Source organism: Anomaloglossus baeobatrachus, chromosome 1 (assembly GCF_048569485.1).
Source record: "Anomaloglossus baeobatrachus isolate aAnoBae1 chromosome 1, aAnoBae1.hap1, whole genome shotgun sequence".
Taxonomy (NCBI): domain Eukaryota; kingdom Metazoa; phylum Chordata; class Amphibia; order Anura; family Aromobatidae; genus Anomaloglossus; species Anomaloglossus baeobatrachus.
The window spans coordinates 901,138,976-901,153,737 of record NC_134353.1 but is presented as its reverse complement, the minus strand read 5'-3'; the positions used below and the strand labels follow the sequence as shown (position 1 = coordinate 901,153,737).

The following is a 14,762-nucleotide window of genomic DNA, read 5'->3' as shown; positions in this document are numbered from 1 at the left end:
CGTGGGGAACTATAGTGACTTGGGTAAATATACCATATAACTGTAGGCGTACTCGGCGTGGGGGGCAATGGTGACCTGGGTAAATACACCGTATAAGTATAGACGTACTCAACGTGGGGGGCAATTGTGACCTGGGTAAATATACCCTATAACTGTAGGCATACTTGGCGTAGGGGACTATGGAGACCTGGGTAAATATACCATAAAACTGTAGGCGTACTCGGCGTGGGGAACTATAGTGACTTGGGTAAATATACCATATAACTGTAGGCGTACTCGGCGTGGGAGCCAATGGTGACCTGGGTAAATACACCGTATAAGTATAGACGTACTCAACGTGGGGGGCAATTGTGACCTGGGTAAATATACCCTATAACTGTAGGCATACTTGGCATGGGTGACTATGGTGACCTGAGTAAATATACCCTATAACTGTAGGCATACTCGGCATGGGGGACCATGGAGACCTGGGTAAATATACCCTATAACTATATTTGTACTCGGCGTGGGGGGCTATGGTGACCTGGGTATATATGCCCTGTAACTGTAAGGATAAGAGGTTTTGGAGTCTGAGCGAGCAGTACCTGGCACTTTCCCGCCGGGTGTACATCTGGAGAAGATGTCATATTAAGTGTCAGGGTTAAAATAAATGTGCTGTATGTATAGCGGAGCCTGTGTTTAGTTTTGGAAGGACAGACCCGGATTGAGTGACATACGCCGGCAGGAGGAGGACTGCTGAGGTCAGGGATACGGGGCTGTCAGCTGTGGGATTCTCCATGCTCGGAGTTTACACATTTCCATACTCCAATGATCAGAACGAAATCCAGCAGAGAAAAGATTCTATAACTTTTCTGAACTTTTTGCCAAATGTCAGTAAAATCACAAACTGTCAGTAAAATTGAGGTTTTTTTTAATCCAGCGTCCATTATGACTCATCCACATTTTCCTTGTGTGTATGCCGCCGCAATATCTCAGCGGGTGAAGAAAGTTGCACTGCAAATTATAAAGTAAACGACGCCAACAGGCAGGTCACAAAAAATCCACGTGGTACCTGGCAGATTGTAATGCAACTTGATTTGCATCCTGCTGACAGCGCTGCAACTAGTCGGTGATGATGATAATGGAGCTGATTGGCTGCAGCACTGGCGACAAAAACAGACAGAGAAAGCAGCGGCAAAGAGGAGTTTTTGGAATGATTGAGCTTCAAAAAGTGCCATAAAAATGTCCAGAAAACTCTCTAAAACACTCACTATTCATTTCTTTTGTATACTAGCTGTAGTATCCGGGCGTTGCCTGGGATAGTAACTGTCTCTCTGTCTCTCTGACTGTCTCTTTCCCTGTCTGTCTCTGTGTGTCTGTCTGTGTCTATCTCTCTGTCTGTCTCTGTATTAGTCTCACTGTCTCTCTATCTTTGTGTCTCTGTGTCTGTCTGTCTCTCTATCTCTGTGTCTGTCTGTCTCTTTCCCCGTCTGTCTCTTTCCCCATCTGACTCTTTCCCTGTCTGTCTCTTTTCCCATCTGTCTCTTTCCCCATCTGACTCTTTCCCCGTCTGTCTCTTTCCCCGTCTGACTCTTTCCCGGTCTGACTCTTTCCCCGTCTGACTCTTTCCCCGGTCTGTCTCTTTCCCCTTCTGTCTCTTTCTCCGTCTGTCTTTGTCTGTCTCTGTCCTTGTCTGTCTCTCTCTGTCTCTGTCCCTGTCTGTCTCTTTCCCCATCTGCCTATTTCCCTGTCTGTCTTTGTCTGTCTCTCTGTCTGTCTCTTTCCAGGTCTGTCTCTTTCCCCGTCTGACTCTTTCCCTGTCTGTCTCTTTCCCCATCTGTCTCTTTCCCCGTCTGTGTTTGTCTGTCTCGCTGTCTCTTTCCCTGTCTGCCTCTGTCTGTCTCTTTCCCCATATGTCTTTCTGTCTGTCTGGCTCTATCTGTCTCTGTGTGTCTCTGTTTGTCTCTGCCTCTTTTCCTGTGTGCCTCTTTCTGTGTCAGCGCCTGTTTGTCTGTCTCTGTCTGTCTCTCAGTCTGTGTCTCTCTGTGTCTGTCTCCCCACTGACATCTTATAACCTCACACATAAGCTTCTTATACTAAAAATGTCCTTTGTTCCTATAGCAACCAATCAAAGCTCCTATTAATAGCCTGTAGCTCGCAGCTCCATTCACTTTAATGGAGGCATGTTTTTTGGAGAGTAACTGTAAAGCGCGGGGTTAAATTTTCTTGTCAAAACATAGTCTATGACGTTCCGTGAGTCACATGAGGCGTCTGTGCAAAATTTTGTGATTGTAAATGCGACGGTGCGGATTCCTTTAGCGGACATACACACACACACACACACACACACACACATACATACACACACATACATACATACTGTACATATATACACACATACACTCAGCTTTATATATTATATTGTGAGCTCCAGTGGGAAAAGTGAGGACGAGGTCTTTTCAGCATTTTTTTTCCGCTTCATGTTTTGAAAAAAACCCTGGTAGGAAAAAGAAAAGTGCCCGTTATGTTCCTGATGGAATCTTCTCTACGGTTTAATCAACTGCTATTCAATATTCCTAAAGTGAGTCAAAAACAAACCTGTTACTTCTGTGACCTCTGGGCTCTGCTACACTACTACAAGAACATCATTAACATTTACAACTCTGCTACATTGCTGGGCTCAGCAACACTTCTCGGTTCTGCTATGCTGCGGAGCTCTGCTACGCTGCTGGGCTCTGCTACACTGCTAAGGTTTGCTACACTGCTAGGTTCTGCTACATTGCTACAAGAATATCATTAACATTCTCAGCTCTTCTACGCCGCTGAGCTCTGCTATGTTGCTGGGTTCTGCTACATTGCTACAAGAACATCATTAACATTTCCAGCTCTGCTATGCTAAGCTATATTGTAGCTCTACTACACTGCTGAGCACTGCTATGCTCCTGCTTCTCTGCTATGCTGCTGGGCTCTGCTACTCTGCTGGGCTCTGCTATGCTCCTGCTTCTCTGCTATGCTGCTGGGCTCTGCTACTCTGCTGGGCTCTGCTATGCTCCTGCTTCTCTGCTATGCTGCTGGGCTCTGCTACACTGCTGGTTTCTGCTATGCTCCTGCTTCTCTGCTATGCTGCTGGGCTCTGCTACACTGCTGGTTTCTGCTATGCTCCTGGGCTCTGCTACACTGCTGGGCTCTGCTATGCTCCTGCTTCTCTGCTATGCTGCTGGGCTCTGCTACACTGCTGGTTTCTGCTATGCTCCTGCTTCTCTGCTATGCTGCTGGGCTCTGCTACACTGCTGAGCTCTGTTATGCTCCTGCTTCTCTGCTATGCTGCTGGGCTCTGCTACACTGCTGGTTTCTGCTATGCTCCTGCTTCTCTGCTATGCTGCTGGGCTCTGCTACACTGCTGAGCTCTGTTATGCTCCTGCTTCTCTGCTATGCTGCTGGGCTCTGCTACACTGCTGGTTTCTGCTATGCTCCTGCTTCTCTGCTATGCTGCTGGGCTCTGCTACACTGCTGGTTTCTGCTATGCTCCTGCTTCTCTGCTATGCTGCTGGGCTCTGCTACACTGCTGAGCTCTGTTATGCTCCTGCTTCTCTGCTATGCTGCTGGGCTCTTCTACAACACTCACATTTGCTACATTACTGGGCTCTGGTACCTCAAGGAGTGTACTGTGCTGTGCCATTATCTGGACTCTGCTCCTCCAGTCTCCCTTTGCTGACTCTCCAGGTGCCCTCAGTTTACTCCTCCAGTTGCCATCCAGCCTTTACAGCCTCCATTGCTCCAACCTGTCCACCCTAAAACTCCAGCTCAGTCACTCTGAGGGCTTTCTGAATCTAAGGTCACATTCACACGTTCAGTATTTTAGGTAGGAAATGCAGGGAGATTTCCGCTCTGAAGGCTGCAGCATAGTGCACTTTGTATGTAGTCTGTATGGCGGCTCCCCAGCAGTGACAGAGATGTGCTGCCTCCCTCCTGATGTCACACATTCCCATGTGCTGCTCTGCTGTGTACATCACACTGGAGACACATTTTCCAGTCACAGGGCCCCTTTGTGATCGCTGCTGGAGGTGGGAGCCGGCCCCATTCTTCCCATTCATTTTTTGATCTTTTTGGGCGTGTGAGAGGTGTGACCAATCAGAAGGCAGCATTTGGGAGGCTATATAAGCCGGCTGCGATCTGCCGATGGGTCATGTGACCGGCGCTGGAGTATTAACCAGCCGGCAGCTTGTTACATTGTATCAGTGAGGAGGCAGCGCTGCAGAGCGGAAATCCTAATCAATACCCATCAGAATCAATCTCCTTCTGCTCAGATCTGGTGTTGGCAGAAAGCAGTAATGATGAGGACCCTTTTCTATAAGTTAATGTGGATGTGCCTGGTGCTGGCAGGGCCACTGGTAGAGGCATCTGTGCTGGCAGAGGAAGGGTTACTGAAAGGTGAGTGGCTCCTTCACTTTTTTACCACTGGGTCTTTATAGGGTCCCCTATAGGGAGAATGAATGGGGGCTACATGAGACCCGTGGCTGTGCCCTTCCCTCCTGGGAGTGGGGCTATTGTGAAGGTGTCTGTACTTTTCGGGATCAGACACCTCAGGTCAGGTTCAATGGTGGAAGGAAAAAAAAACTTCTACGTGTCTCTTGGACTGGAAAATAAGTGTGTTTTTTTTATAGGTGTAAAGATAATTTATATATTTGGTTAGAGCTACTAAATGAGGTGTGTGTGTGTGTGTGTGTGTGTGTGGTTTTTTTTTTTTTTTTTATAGATATAATTTAATTATTACATGTCTCAAATGGTTAATGCAGGATTTAAAGCTGAAATTAAAATATTTGGGTTTTTTTTCTTAAAAAATAAAAATATATATTATTATTTTTTAAGAAAAAAATAAAACCAAATATTTTAATTTAGGCTTTAAATCCTGCATTAACCATTTGAGACATGTAGTAATTAAATTATATCTATAAAAACACACACACACACACTGTGTGTGTGTGTGTGTGTATGTATATATATATATATATATATATATATATATATATATATATATATATAATACAATTTTTTGCAAATTTAGTAGTTGCACAAATTTTAAAGTTTTATAATATATTAACAACGCTATTTTTCTAGATTGTATTAAATGTGCTAGCTTTTTTGTATAATTTTTTTTAATATAGTTACATATTTTTATTTATTTTTATTTATTTATATATATATATATATATATATATATATATATATATATATATATATATATATATATATATATATATATATATATATATATATATATATATATATATATATATATATATATATATATATATATATATATATAATTAATTTATAAAGTGGGGGTGATAAAGTAAATATACAGCATAATTATGTCACCCCTGCCGGTGCGTGTGTTTCGTTTTGTTTTTTTTTGTCTGCTTTTGCTGTCAAACTGAATCAACATAAGTTTGTACACCCTCTAAGTCTGTCAGGTATAGACTGTTCATTAGATCATATACAATGAGGCAAAATCTCATTAACTGAACACATTTGCGCCCATATTTATTTATTTGCCCCTCTACTCCTACATATAATGCCCAGTAGGCGCACACTGCCTGTATTACTTCATTACTTCGGAGGGGACTTGGGGACAACAATGGGATGTAGAGATTATTTAGCACGTGGTGGCCCCCCGACATCTGAGACCAATCTGGCACGGGGTAACGCTCCGGAGGATTGGAGCGTCCGCTGTTATTTTGGACGCACATTGCATTTTGCATAATAAGACATCTGTGCGACACAATGTAACAAAAGAGCGACTTGCACTGTGCACCTGTAATTCACACTCACAATATAAAGCCGCTGACAGATAATGATGGGGCACGACTGTTGGGGGCAATTAGGAGACATGTAACAATTTGGTTGTCTTCTAGTAGTAGTAGTAATCTGAAAGCCTGTTATCCACATATAGGAATATCTACTTAAATCCAGTGTAAGTGCGACTTTATATTGGTGGGTCACGTGGTTATTACAATAAGTGGGTCACTGTATTCTCTCACGGGGTTGGTTTCTGTAATTAATGCTTGTCTGGGTGTGTTAGTCATGTAATATGCCTTTATATGCCTGCAGCTAAAATAATGGGTTAATACTGGAGTCCACATGCAATGTCCATATTCCACCTATGGGGGCAGTAGAGCTTCTTCTGAGGCTTGTGGCTTCAGGACACTTTACATTGAATGATTCCATTAGGAGTCGTCTAGTGGTTACTCCAGGGTCCGTATGACCTGATCTAGATGCATAACTAAAGGGCAACCAGGTTTTGTAGAGGCAGAAAATCTGTCAAAGTAGCTGGTAACCACTAATTGTTCCAGCACGTCTTCTCCAGTGCAATGTTTAACGCCACTATTGTCTGACCATTGCTTGCAGAAGACACAATTGCTGATTTATTGAAAGAAGCTGATGAAGACTTGGTGCCCAAGAAATCCGAGATACAGTTCAATTCTCATTTCTCTGCCAATCCTGATGAGGGTTGTTACCTGGACCCAGAAAACGACGACTGTCTGCAGAAGTGTGGCTACAACTCGTCATCCAAGACCTTCATTGTCATTCATGGGTGGACGGTATGTACACGAGATACTAAGTAGCAGATATCTACAAGGTAGGGTGGTATAAGGAATATACAAAGTAACTGTAGGATCTACAAGGATGACTTACTAGGACTTATGCTTTTATAGTACTAATGTATTTTATTTATTTATTTTTTTTCAGCTTTTGGGCACTGGATGAACACTTTGGAAGATCAATCTTGTGCAGCCTAGATAGGTCCACCAGGGTCTTCTCCATTGTTTCCTTGATAATATCAGGCCATTGAGTAGCTCGTCTTCCTTTTTAGCCTTGTTGCTTCTATTCTCTTGACCATAATGTCCTTCTCCAGTGATCTGGTCTGAATAGAAGAAACAAGGTGAAGAGGAAGAGGAAGAGCAGCAATTCAACAGCTTGATACAATCAAGAAAACAGAAGAACCTGGTAGACCCATCTGCTAAATATAATATCCTAAAATATTCTTTAACTACATAAACAGTAAAAAACTGAAAAGCGATAGTGTTGGCCCCCTTAAAAATAGTCTTGGTGAAATGGTGGAAGGGGATGAGGGTAAAGCCAACCTGCTGAATGACTTTTTTTCTACGGTTTTTATACAAGAATATGCCATGGCAGATGACATGACCAGTGATACCATAAATTCACCCTTGAATATTACCTGCTTAACCCAGCAGGAAGTACGCCGCCGCCTCGAAATCACTAAGGTTGACAAATCTCTGGGCCCGGATGGCATACACCCCAGAGTACTACAGGAATTGAGTTCTGTGATAGACCATTATTTTTAATCTTCTCAGATTCCTTAATAACAGGGTCGGTACCGCAGGACTGGCGCATAGCAAATGTGGTGCCAATATTCAAAAAGGGGACAAAAACTGAGCCGGGAAATTATAGGCCGGTAAGTTTAACCTCTACGGTTGGTAAAATCCTTGAGGGTTTCTTGAGAGATGCTATACTGGAGTATCTCAAGAAAAATAACCTTATGACAGAGTATCAACATGGGTTTATGAGGGATCGATCCTGTCAAACTAATTTGATCAGCTTCTATGAAGAGGTAAGTTCAAGTCTGGACCAGGGAAATGCAGTGGATGTTGTGTATATGGACTTTTCAAAAGCTTTTGATACGGTGCCACACAAAAGGTTGGTACATAAAATGAGAATAATGGGGATAGGGGAAAATATGTGTAACTGGGTTAAAAACTGGCTCAGTGATGGGAAACAAAGGGTGGTTATTAATGGTACGTACTCGGACTGGGTCTCAGTTCATAGTGGGGTACCGCAGGGGTCAGTATTGGGCCCGCTTCTTTTCAACATATTTATAAATGACCTTGTTGGGGGCATGCGGAGCAGAATTTCAATATTTGCAGATGATACTAAACTCTGCAGGGTAATCAATAGAGGAGGATAATTTTATATTACAGGGAGATTTATGTAAATTGGAGGATTGGGCTGAGAAGTGGCAATTGAAGTTTAATGTAGATAAATGTAAGGTCATGCACTTGGGTAGAGGAAATAACATTTATGATTATGTACTTAATTGTAGAACACTGGGTAAAACAGACACAGAAAAAGACTTGGGTGTATGGGTGGATGGTAAACTTCACTTTAGTGGACAGTGTCAGGCAGCTGCTGCCGGGGCTAATAAAATAATGGGATGTATTAAAAGAGGTATAAGTGTTCATGAAAAAAATATAGTTCTACCTCTGTACAAGTCACTAGTGCGACCGCACTTGGAATACTGTGTACAATTCTGGTCACCGATATATAAGAAGGACATAGCTGAACTGGAGAGGGTGCAGAGAAGAGCCACCAAGATTATTAGAGGAATGGGGGGGCTGCAATACCAAGACAGGTTATTAAACTTGGGGTTATTTAGTTTGGAAAAACGAAGGCTTAGGGGGGATCTAATCACAATGTATAAATATGAGGGGACAGTACAGAGACCTTTCCAAAGATCTTTTTACACCTAGGCCTGCGACTGGAACACGGGGGCATCCGCTACGTCTTGAGGAAAGAAGGTTTAATCATAATCACAGACGAGGATTCTTTACTGTACGAGCAGTGAGACTATGGAACTCTCTGCCGCATGATGTTGTAATGAGTGATTCACTACTAACATTTAAGCAGAGCCTGGACGCCTTTCTTGAAAAATTTAATATTACCAGTTATGTATATTAGATTTTATGACAGGGTATTGATCCAGGGAACTAGTCTGATTGCCGGATGTGGAGTCAGGAAGGAAATGTTTTCCCCATTGGAACTTGTTTGCCACATTGGGGTTTTTTTTTGCCTTCCTCTGGATCAACATGTTAGGCTACGGGTTGAACTAGATGGACTTAGAGTCTCCCTTCAACCTTAAAAACTATGATACTATGATACTATGATAAGATTGAGCTCAAAGACTTAAAAAAAAAATCATCCTTGTAGATCCTCCAGTTACTTTTTAGCCTCCTTGTACCTTCCTACCTTGTAGATTTTATACTTCAGCTTAAATCATGGAAAAAAAAAATAATGGGTGAACCATAACCTTGGGTTTAAGTTGTTGGCACAGTCATAACTTTATCTGAAGGCCTGGCTCACTTGTAGAGTTGCCAGTTTAGCCTCCAGAGAAGTGACGATTTCCAAAAGACACTTGGTGGACATTGTCGTTGTGTTGCTAAACCTCGATTCTTGATCTTCAGATGTCCGGACTGTTTGAGAGCTGGTTACATAAGCTGGTGGGCGCCCTGCAGCAGAGGGAGCAGCACGCCAACATCATAGTGGTGGACTGGATGTCGCTGGCTCATCAACTCTACCCTGATGCTGTCAACCACACCAAGCTGGTGGGGAAGGAGACTGCTGTCCTGATAGACTGGCTACAGGTGAGAAGCTTCAAAAGTTACCAGGACCTGGTGGTGCCCATGAGCACTGGATTCTGTATACCTACAGCTGAATAATTCTTATCCTACACAATATTCAGCAAGCTATGCTTCATCTTTCTACAGGAGAAAGGAAACATGTCCCTTCAGAACGTCCATCTGATCGGTTACAGCCTCGGTGCACACGTTGCAGGCTTTGCTGGCAATTATGTCTCTGGGACACTTGGGCGCATTACAGGTATATAACAGTCGAGATCTAGACTGTTCTGTTGCCAGAAATCTCCAAACTTAGTAGGAAGAGATACCATAAACTATTACAGCTGCTAATGATCAAGGGAAAGTAAGACCAATACTCATCGATCAGGAATGTCAATCTATTCTACAATTTTATTCTAGGGTTGGATCCAGCAGGACCAATGTTTGAAGATGTAGAAGCTCATAAACGTCTCTCGCCAGATGATGCTGAATTTGTGGATGTTCTTCACACGTACACCAGGGAGGCGTTGGGGGTCAGCATTGGTATCAAGATGCCCATTGGACATATTGACATCTATCCCAATGGTGGCGATTATCAGCCTGGTTGTGGCTTGACAGATGTTCTTGGGGCACTAGCCTATGGAAGTGAGTATAATACTAAATACTGTTCTATGTACAAGAATATAACTGCTATAAAACTGCCCCATATACAAGAATAAAACTACTATAATACTGCCCCTTTGTACAAGGATATAACTACTATAATACTGCCCACTATGTAAAAGTATGTACAGTAACTGCTAGAATACTGGAGTGGATTTTATGACTATGTATAATTCCTTTCATCCTTAGATATTGGCGATGCTGTAAAGTGTGAACACGAGCGTTCTGTGCACCTGTTCGTGGATTCTCTCATTAATAAAGACAAGGAGAGCTTTGCCTTCCAATGCACGGACTCCGACCGCTTCAAGAAAGGAATCTGCCTGAGCTGTCGAAAGAACAGATGTAATGCCATTGGTTATAATGCAAAGAGGAGCACAAGCAAAAGAAACAGCAAAATGTACCTAAAGACCCGAGCACAGATGCCATACAAAGGTAGGCAGGACAAATGTATCTCAGTTGTACCCCTCTGCAGTTATTGGCTCCCATCCCTGACCTCAACTCTGTATTTGCCTCTTGCAGTTTATCACTATCAGCTCAAAATGCACATTTTCAACTACATGAAGGAAGAGGAGACTTCTGAACCCACTTTCTCAATTATCTTGGCTGGAACTATGAATGATTCCATCCCTCTGGCCTTAACTGTGTAAGTATTGCCTAGATATGCAGTTGGCTGGCCCTCGTACGTTGGCTGGCCCTCGTACGTTGGCTGGCCCTCGTACGTTGGCTGGCCCTCGTACGTTGGCTGGCCCTCGTACGTTGGCTGGCCCTCGTACGTTGGCTGGCCCTCGTACGTTGGCTGGCCCTCGTACGTTGGCTGGCCCTCGTACGTTGGCTGGCCCTCGTACGTTGGCTGGCCCTCGTACGTTGGCTGGCCCTCGTACGTTGGCTGGCCCTCGTACGTTGGCTGGCCCTCGTACGTTGGCTGGCCCTCGTACGTTGGCTGGCCCTCGTACGTTGGCTGGCCCTCGTACGTTGGCTGGCCCTCATCCTCTAACTAAAGCTTTCTTTGTAGACCTGAGCAAATCGGATACAATTTCACCAACACTTTCCTGGTATACAGTGAAGATGATGTGGGTGATCTTCTGACCATTAAGCTGAAATGGGAAGGGACCAAACAATCCTGGTTCAGTATTTGGAACTCCAATTACTGGTTTCAGTCCAAAAGCCACAAAAAAGAATTGCACATCCGTCGTATCCGGGTGAAGTCTGGCGAAACCCAGCAGAAGTGAGTATCTATACTGGGCAATTTGTAGAGCCAGTCTTTTAGCACAATGAAAGTGGTTCTAAGGCTATGTGCCCATGCTGCGGAAAATGCGCGGATTTTGGCGCAGATTTCTCGTGGAAAAGCTGTGGATTTTCCAAAAATCTGCAGCACAGCTACTCCCCAGCCATTTCTATGGGATTTGGGAAATGCTGTGCCCACGCTGCGGATTTTTCTGCAGCGGATTTTCGTGCGCAAAAATCTGCAGAATGTCAATTATTGATGCGGATTTTGCCTATTCAATTGAATTAAAAAAAAAAAAAAATCGCAAAATCCGCACTTATGAAAAGGTGCAGATTTTGATGCAGAAAAATCCGCAGATAGAGTCCCGTGGGCACATAGCCTTACTCTAGTAGAGAATGGTTGCCCTCTGGGGGTTTCTAAAATTGGACCCACTTTACCATCGAAGGGGGAGGAATCCTGGGACTCATTACAGTCCTTAAAATGAAGTGTAAACAATAGTCACCCCTCTTCCTCCTATTGGCATAATTGGGGTCCACCCAACTAAACACCCCAGCGCAATTATAAAACAATGGCGCATCATAGCTTGATATGGGATTATATCCTTTTAATGTCAGCAGTTAAGGTTTAGATGCCCAATAGCCTCCATACGCTCCATCTAATCTTACATGGTGGTTCCCTCGGTGCTAATAGGGGATCAAGTGAGGCTAGCAGAGCGTCCTTTGCTCTAGTGGACTCCAATAGGATAAACTTGGGCTATCTTGGACTGATACATTTTTATTTTTTGCTAACTTGTATAAATATATATATTTTTTTTTTTTTTTTTTTTTTTTTTTTTTTGTAGATTTACATTCTGTCTGAAGGATATTCAGGAAAGCCGTATATCTCCTGGGGGTGAACTGGTGTTCGAAAAATGTAAAGATGGCTGGGAAGTGAAAAGCCGGAAACGGTAAGAACTATGGCATAGAATAAAGTGTTGATCTGTTTTACTAATTGTAAATGTGGCCATGTTTGGGACACCATTGTAGGCTTCTTGAAGGGGATCTGTCAGCAGGTTTTTGCTATGTAAGATGAAGACAGCATGCTGCAAGGGTTAACACAAAATTCAGGGATGCCTGTCTTATCATAGTCAAATCTGTTTGCTATATTTAAGCAGTAAGACATATCGTTGCTGTGATGACAATGTGATGTGCATGGCAGACCAGCACACGCCCTCACCTGATTGGCACCTAACTATCAATGCTCTATCTCTATGTAGTCAGGGGGCGGGGACAGCTTTCTCAGCTCTACTGCATTGCTGACTAAAAAATTCTGATTGTGTCAGAACGGCTGCACCCAGTAATCTAAGTGACACATCGTTGGATTCAGGATCTCTTTGCCTACATCATGCTGCTCTCAGATGAGGTAGCAAAAATCTGCTGAGCTTCCCTTTAAAGGGACCCAAAATGTGAATTAATGGTCTAAAGCTCATTGTTGGCACAGACTTCCAACCTGAAACCAATTCATTGACTTGTTTTTTTGTTTGATAGGGTGAATTTATAAGGGCCTGGATCCATCATACGGGTTCCGCGATCCTCTATTCTTACCATGTGAAGACGTTTTATAACCGGGCGGAGCTCTACATGGAGACACCGATGAAGCACTGACAAAAAAATATGCTGCTTAATGAAGCCTTGTAATGATGCAGTCACTGACCTAATAGGGGTTGGGTGGGAGCAATATCTTCCACTCTAATCCTTTAATGGAGACTTTGCAAAAGTTTACACCCCCCCCCCAAACTGTTACAAAGAAGGAAGTTTTTCTTGAAAGGACCACTGGGATTAACGAGATTATAGTAATCTGCTGCTGTTACTGTGTTACTAACGGGCCCCCCCTCACCTTAACACTATACTTTACACTTTCCTCCCACGTTTTCTTCTTTTGTACACGTCAATCTTGAGATTTCTATGTTTATATTTTTATACAGTGTGTGGGCTGTGGCAAGGACTGTGACCGGTGTAGTCCTTTTTTATTTATAATGGTTCAGTTATTAACATTTTGTATATGAAGATCCAGTTGTCAGTATTTTATTCTGAGCTGTGGTAGCCCAGTCACATGGCGGTCCATCCATCAAATTGGTTATGACACCTTCATAGAAGATTATTGCTTGTAAAAACAAGCATTTTTGCAATTTACTGTTGAACTTTTTTAGCCATTTTTGCAATATTATGTTTTGTTTAGTCTTATTTGGTGCTCGTCACCTAGGAAACCGACCACCACTGCTGTTAGATTCTTAGCACTGCACTGAAACTGAGCAGGATTAGGATTGAACAGTGTGATCATGGCAAGATTCAAAGCAGTGTTTACAAGCTCAATAGAAAGCTTGTAAGCACTGCGCATGTTTGTCCACTGGGTGGTCGGGCTCCTAGGCAATGATTTCTCAAGAACAGCTATAAACTTTAATAAACAGGCAATTGCAAAAGTGCTAGTTTTTCAAACATTCTGTCCGAAAATACCAATCTATGATTTGGGAATAACTCAATTTTCCCCTATGTATGTTAATGGTCCATGGCAATTACTGGAATGTTTCAAGATGGACTCCAAAAAGCCATTACTTCCCACTTTTTCTTTTTCTTCAATCTTCCATGTTGCATTCTTTCCAACAGTCGTGACATCCATACTGGGCTCGGGCCAGATGAATTGGTGCTTTGGCTTGACTAGTATTCCTTTCAGAATAGAAGTTAAGCCTTTATTTCTCAAATATGAATTTTGGCATATTGGTCTTTTTCCAAACAGCTGAGATTTTGGTGCCGGAACTGGAGATCTGACATGGGTTGTGACATCTTAGATGGGGTCTCCAAGCTCCACAGGTCTAGGTAGTCGGTGGTCTTGGAGAGAGGTTGGGAAGTTCCAACGTCTTGGATGGGTTCTCCAAGCTCCACAGGTCTAGGTAGTCGGTGGTCTTGGAGAGAGGTTGGGAAGTTCCAAGTCTTATGATGCTTTGTCAATGATCAAGGTGGAATGTACCTTGGGATGATACATGAGCGGAGGGTTCCTTGTCGTCCATCTTGCTGTAAATACCTGTATATACATTGTGTATAGATCTCGCTGACTTTAAAAATGAACGTTCTTGGGGCAAAAGCTGCCATTCCACTGAAGTTTTAATGTATAGACCTCTACATCCTCCATCATGGAATCATTAATTTATGAAATGTGTATATAATGAACTTGTGTATGCTATTTTATTTATCATTTTTTTTTTATTAAATTATTTAAAGAATAAATAAAAGTTTAGTTACAACATCACGTGTTTTTGGTTTTTCATGTTCGTCCATGGTAGATGATCATGAATGGTGATCACGCTCCTCAATGCCTATGATGGTCCAAAAAGACCAAATAAAAACTTTGTACAAGACACTGGCAAATTAAAAATTTTACACTGGCTCCTATATCCATATACGAAATTTAGGACCCAAATCCACCAGGGTTGGCAACTACCATAAGCT

At 42.9% G+C, this 14,762-nt stretch overlaps 1 protein-coding gene across 1 annotated transcript; it reads left to right on the top strand.

The window, feature by feature from the left end:
* Positions 1 to 4,181: 4,181 nt before the first annotated feature.
* Positions 4,182 to 14,557, top strand: LIPG (lipase G, endothelial type). The gene is made up of 10 exons (XM_075343047.1): positions 4,182 to 4,410; positions 6,388 to 6,581; positions 9,240 to 9,419; positions 9,543 to 9,654; positions 9,813 to 10,037; positions 10,245 to 10,487; positions 10,575 to 10,698; positions 11,068 to 11,280; positions 12,122 to 12,226; positions 12,807 to 14,557. The coding sequence occupies exons 1-10, from the start codon at positions 4,311 to 4,313 to the stop codon at positions 12,817 to 12,819; spliced, it is 1,509 nt and encodes a 502-aa protein (XP_075199162.1). The 5' UTR covers positions 4,182 to 4,310; the 3' UTR covers positions 12,820 to 14,557.
* Positions 14,558 to 14,762: the final 205 nt, after the last annotated feature.

Coding starts and splice junctions, on each gene's coding strand:
- LIPG (XM_075343047.1), top strand. CDS start 4,311: ATGATGAGGACCCTTTTCTATAAGTTAATGTGGATGTGCCTGGTGCTG. Junction 9,420..9,542: donor TCCTGATAGACTGGCTACAG/GTGAGAAGCTTC, acceptor ATCTTTCTACAG/GAGAAAGGAAACATGTCCCT. Junction 10,038..10,244: donor TGGGGCACTAGCCTATGGAA/GTGAGTATAATA, acceptor TTTCATCCTTAG/ATATTGGCGATGCTGTAAAG.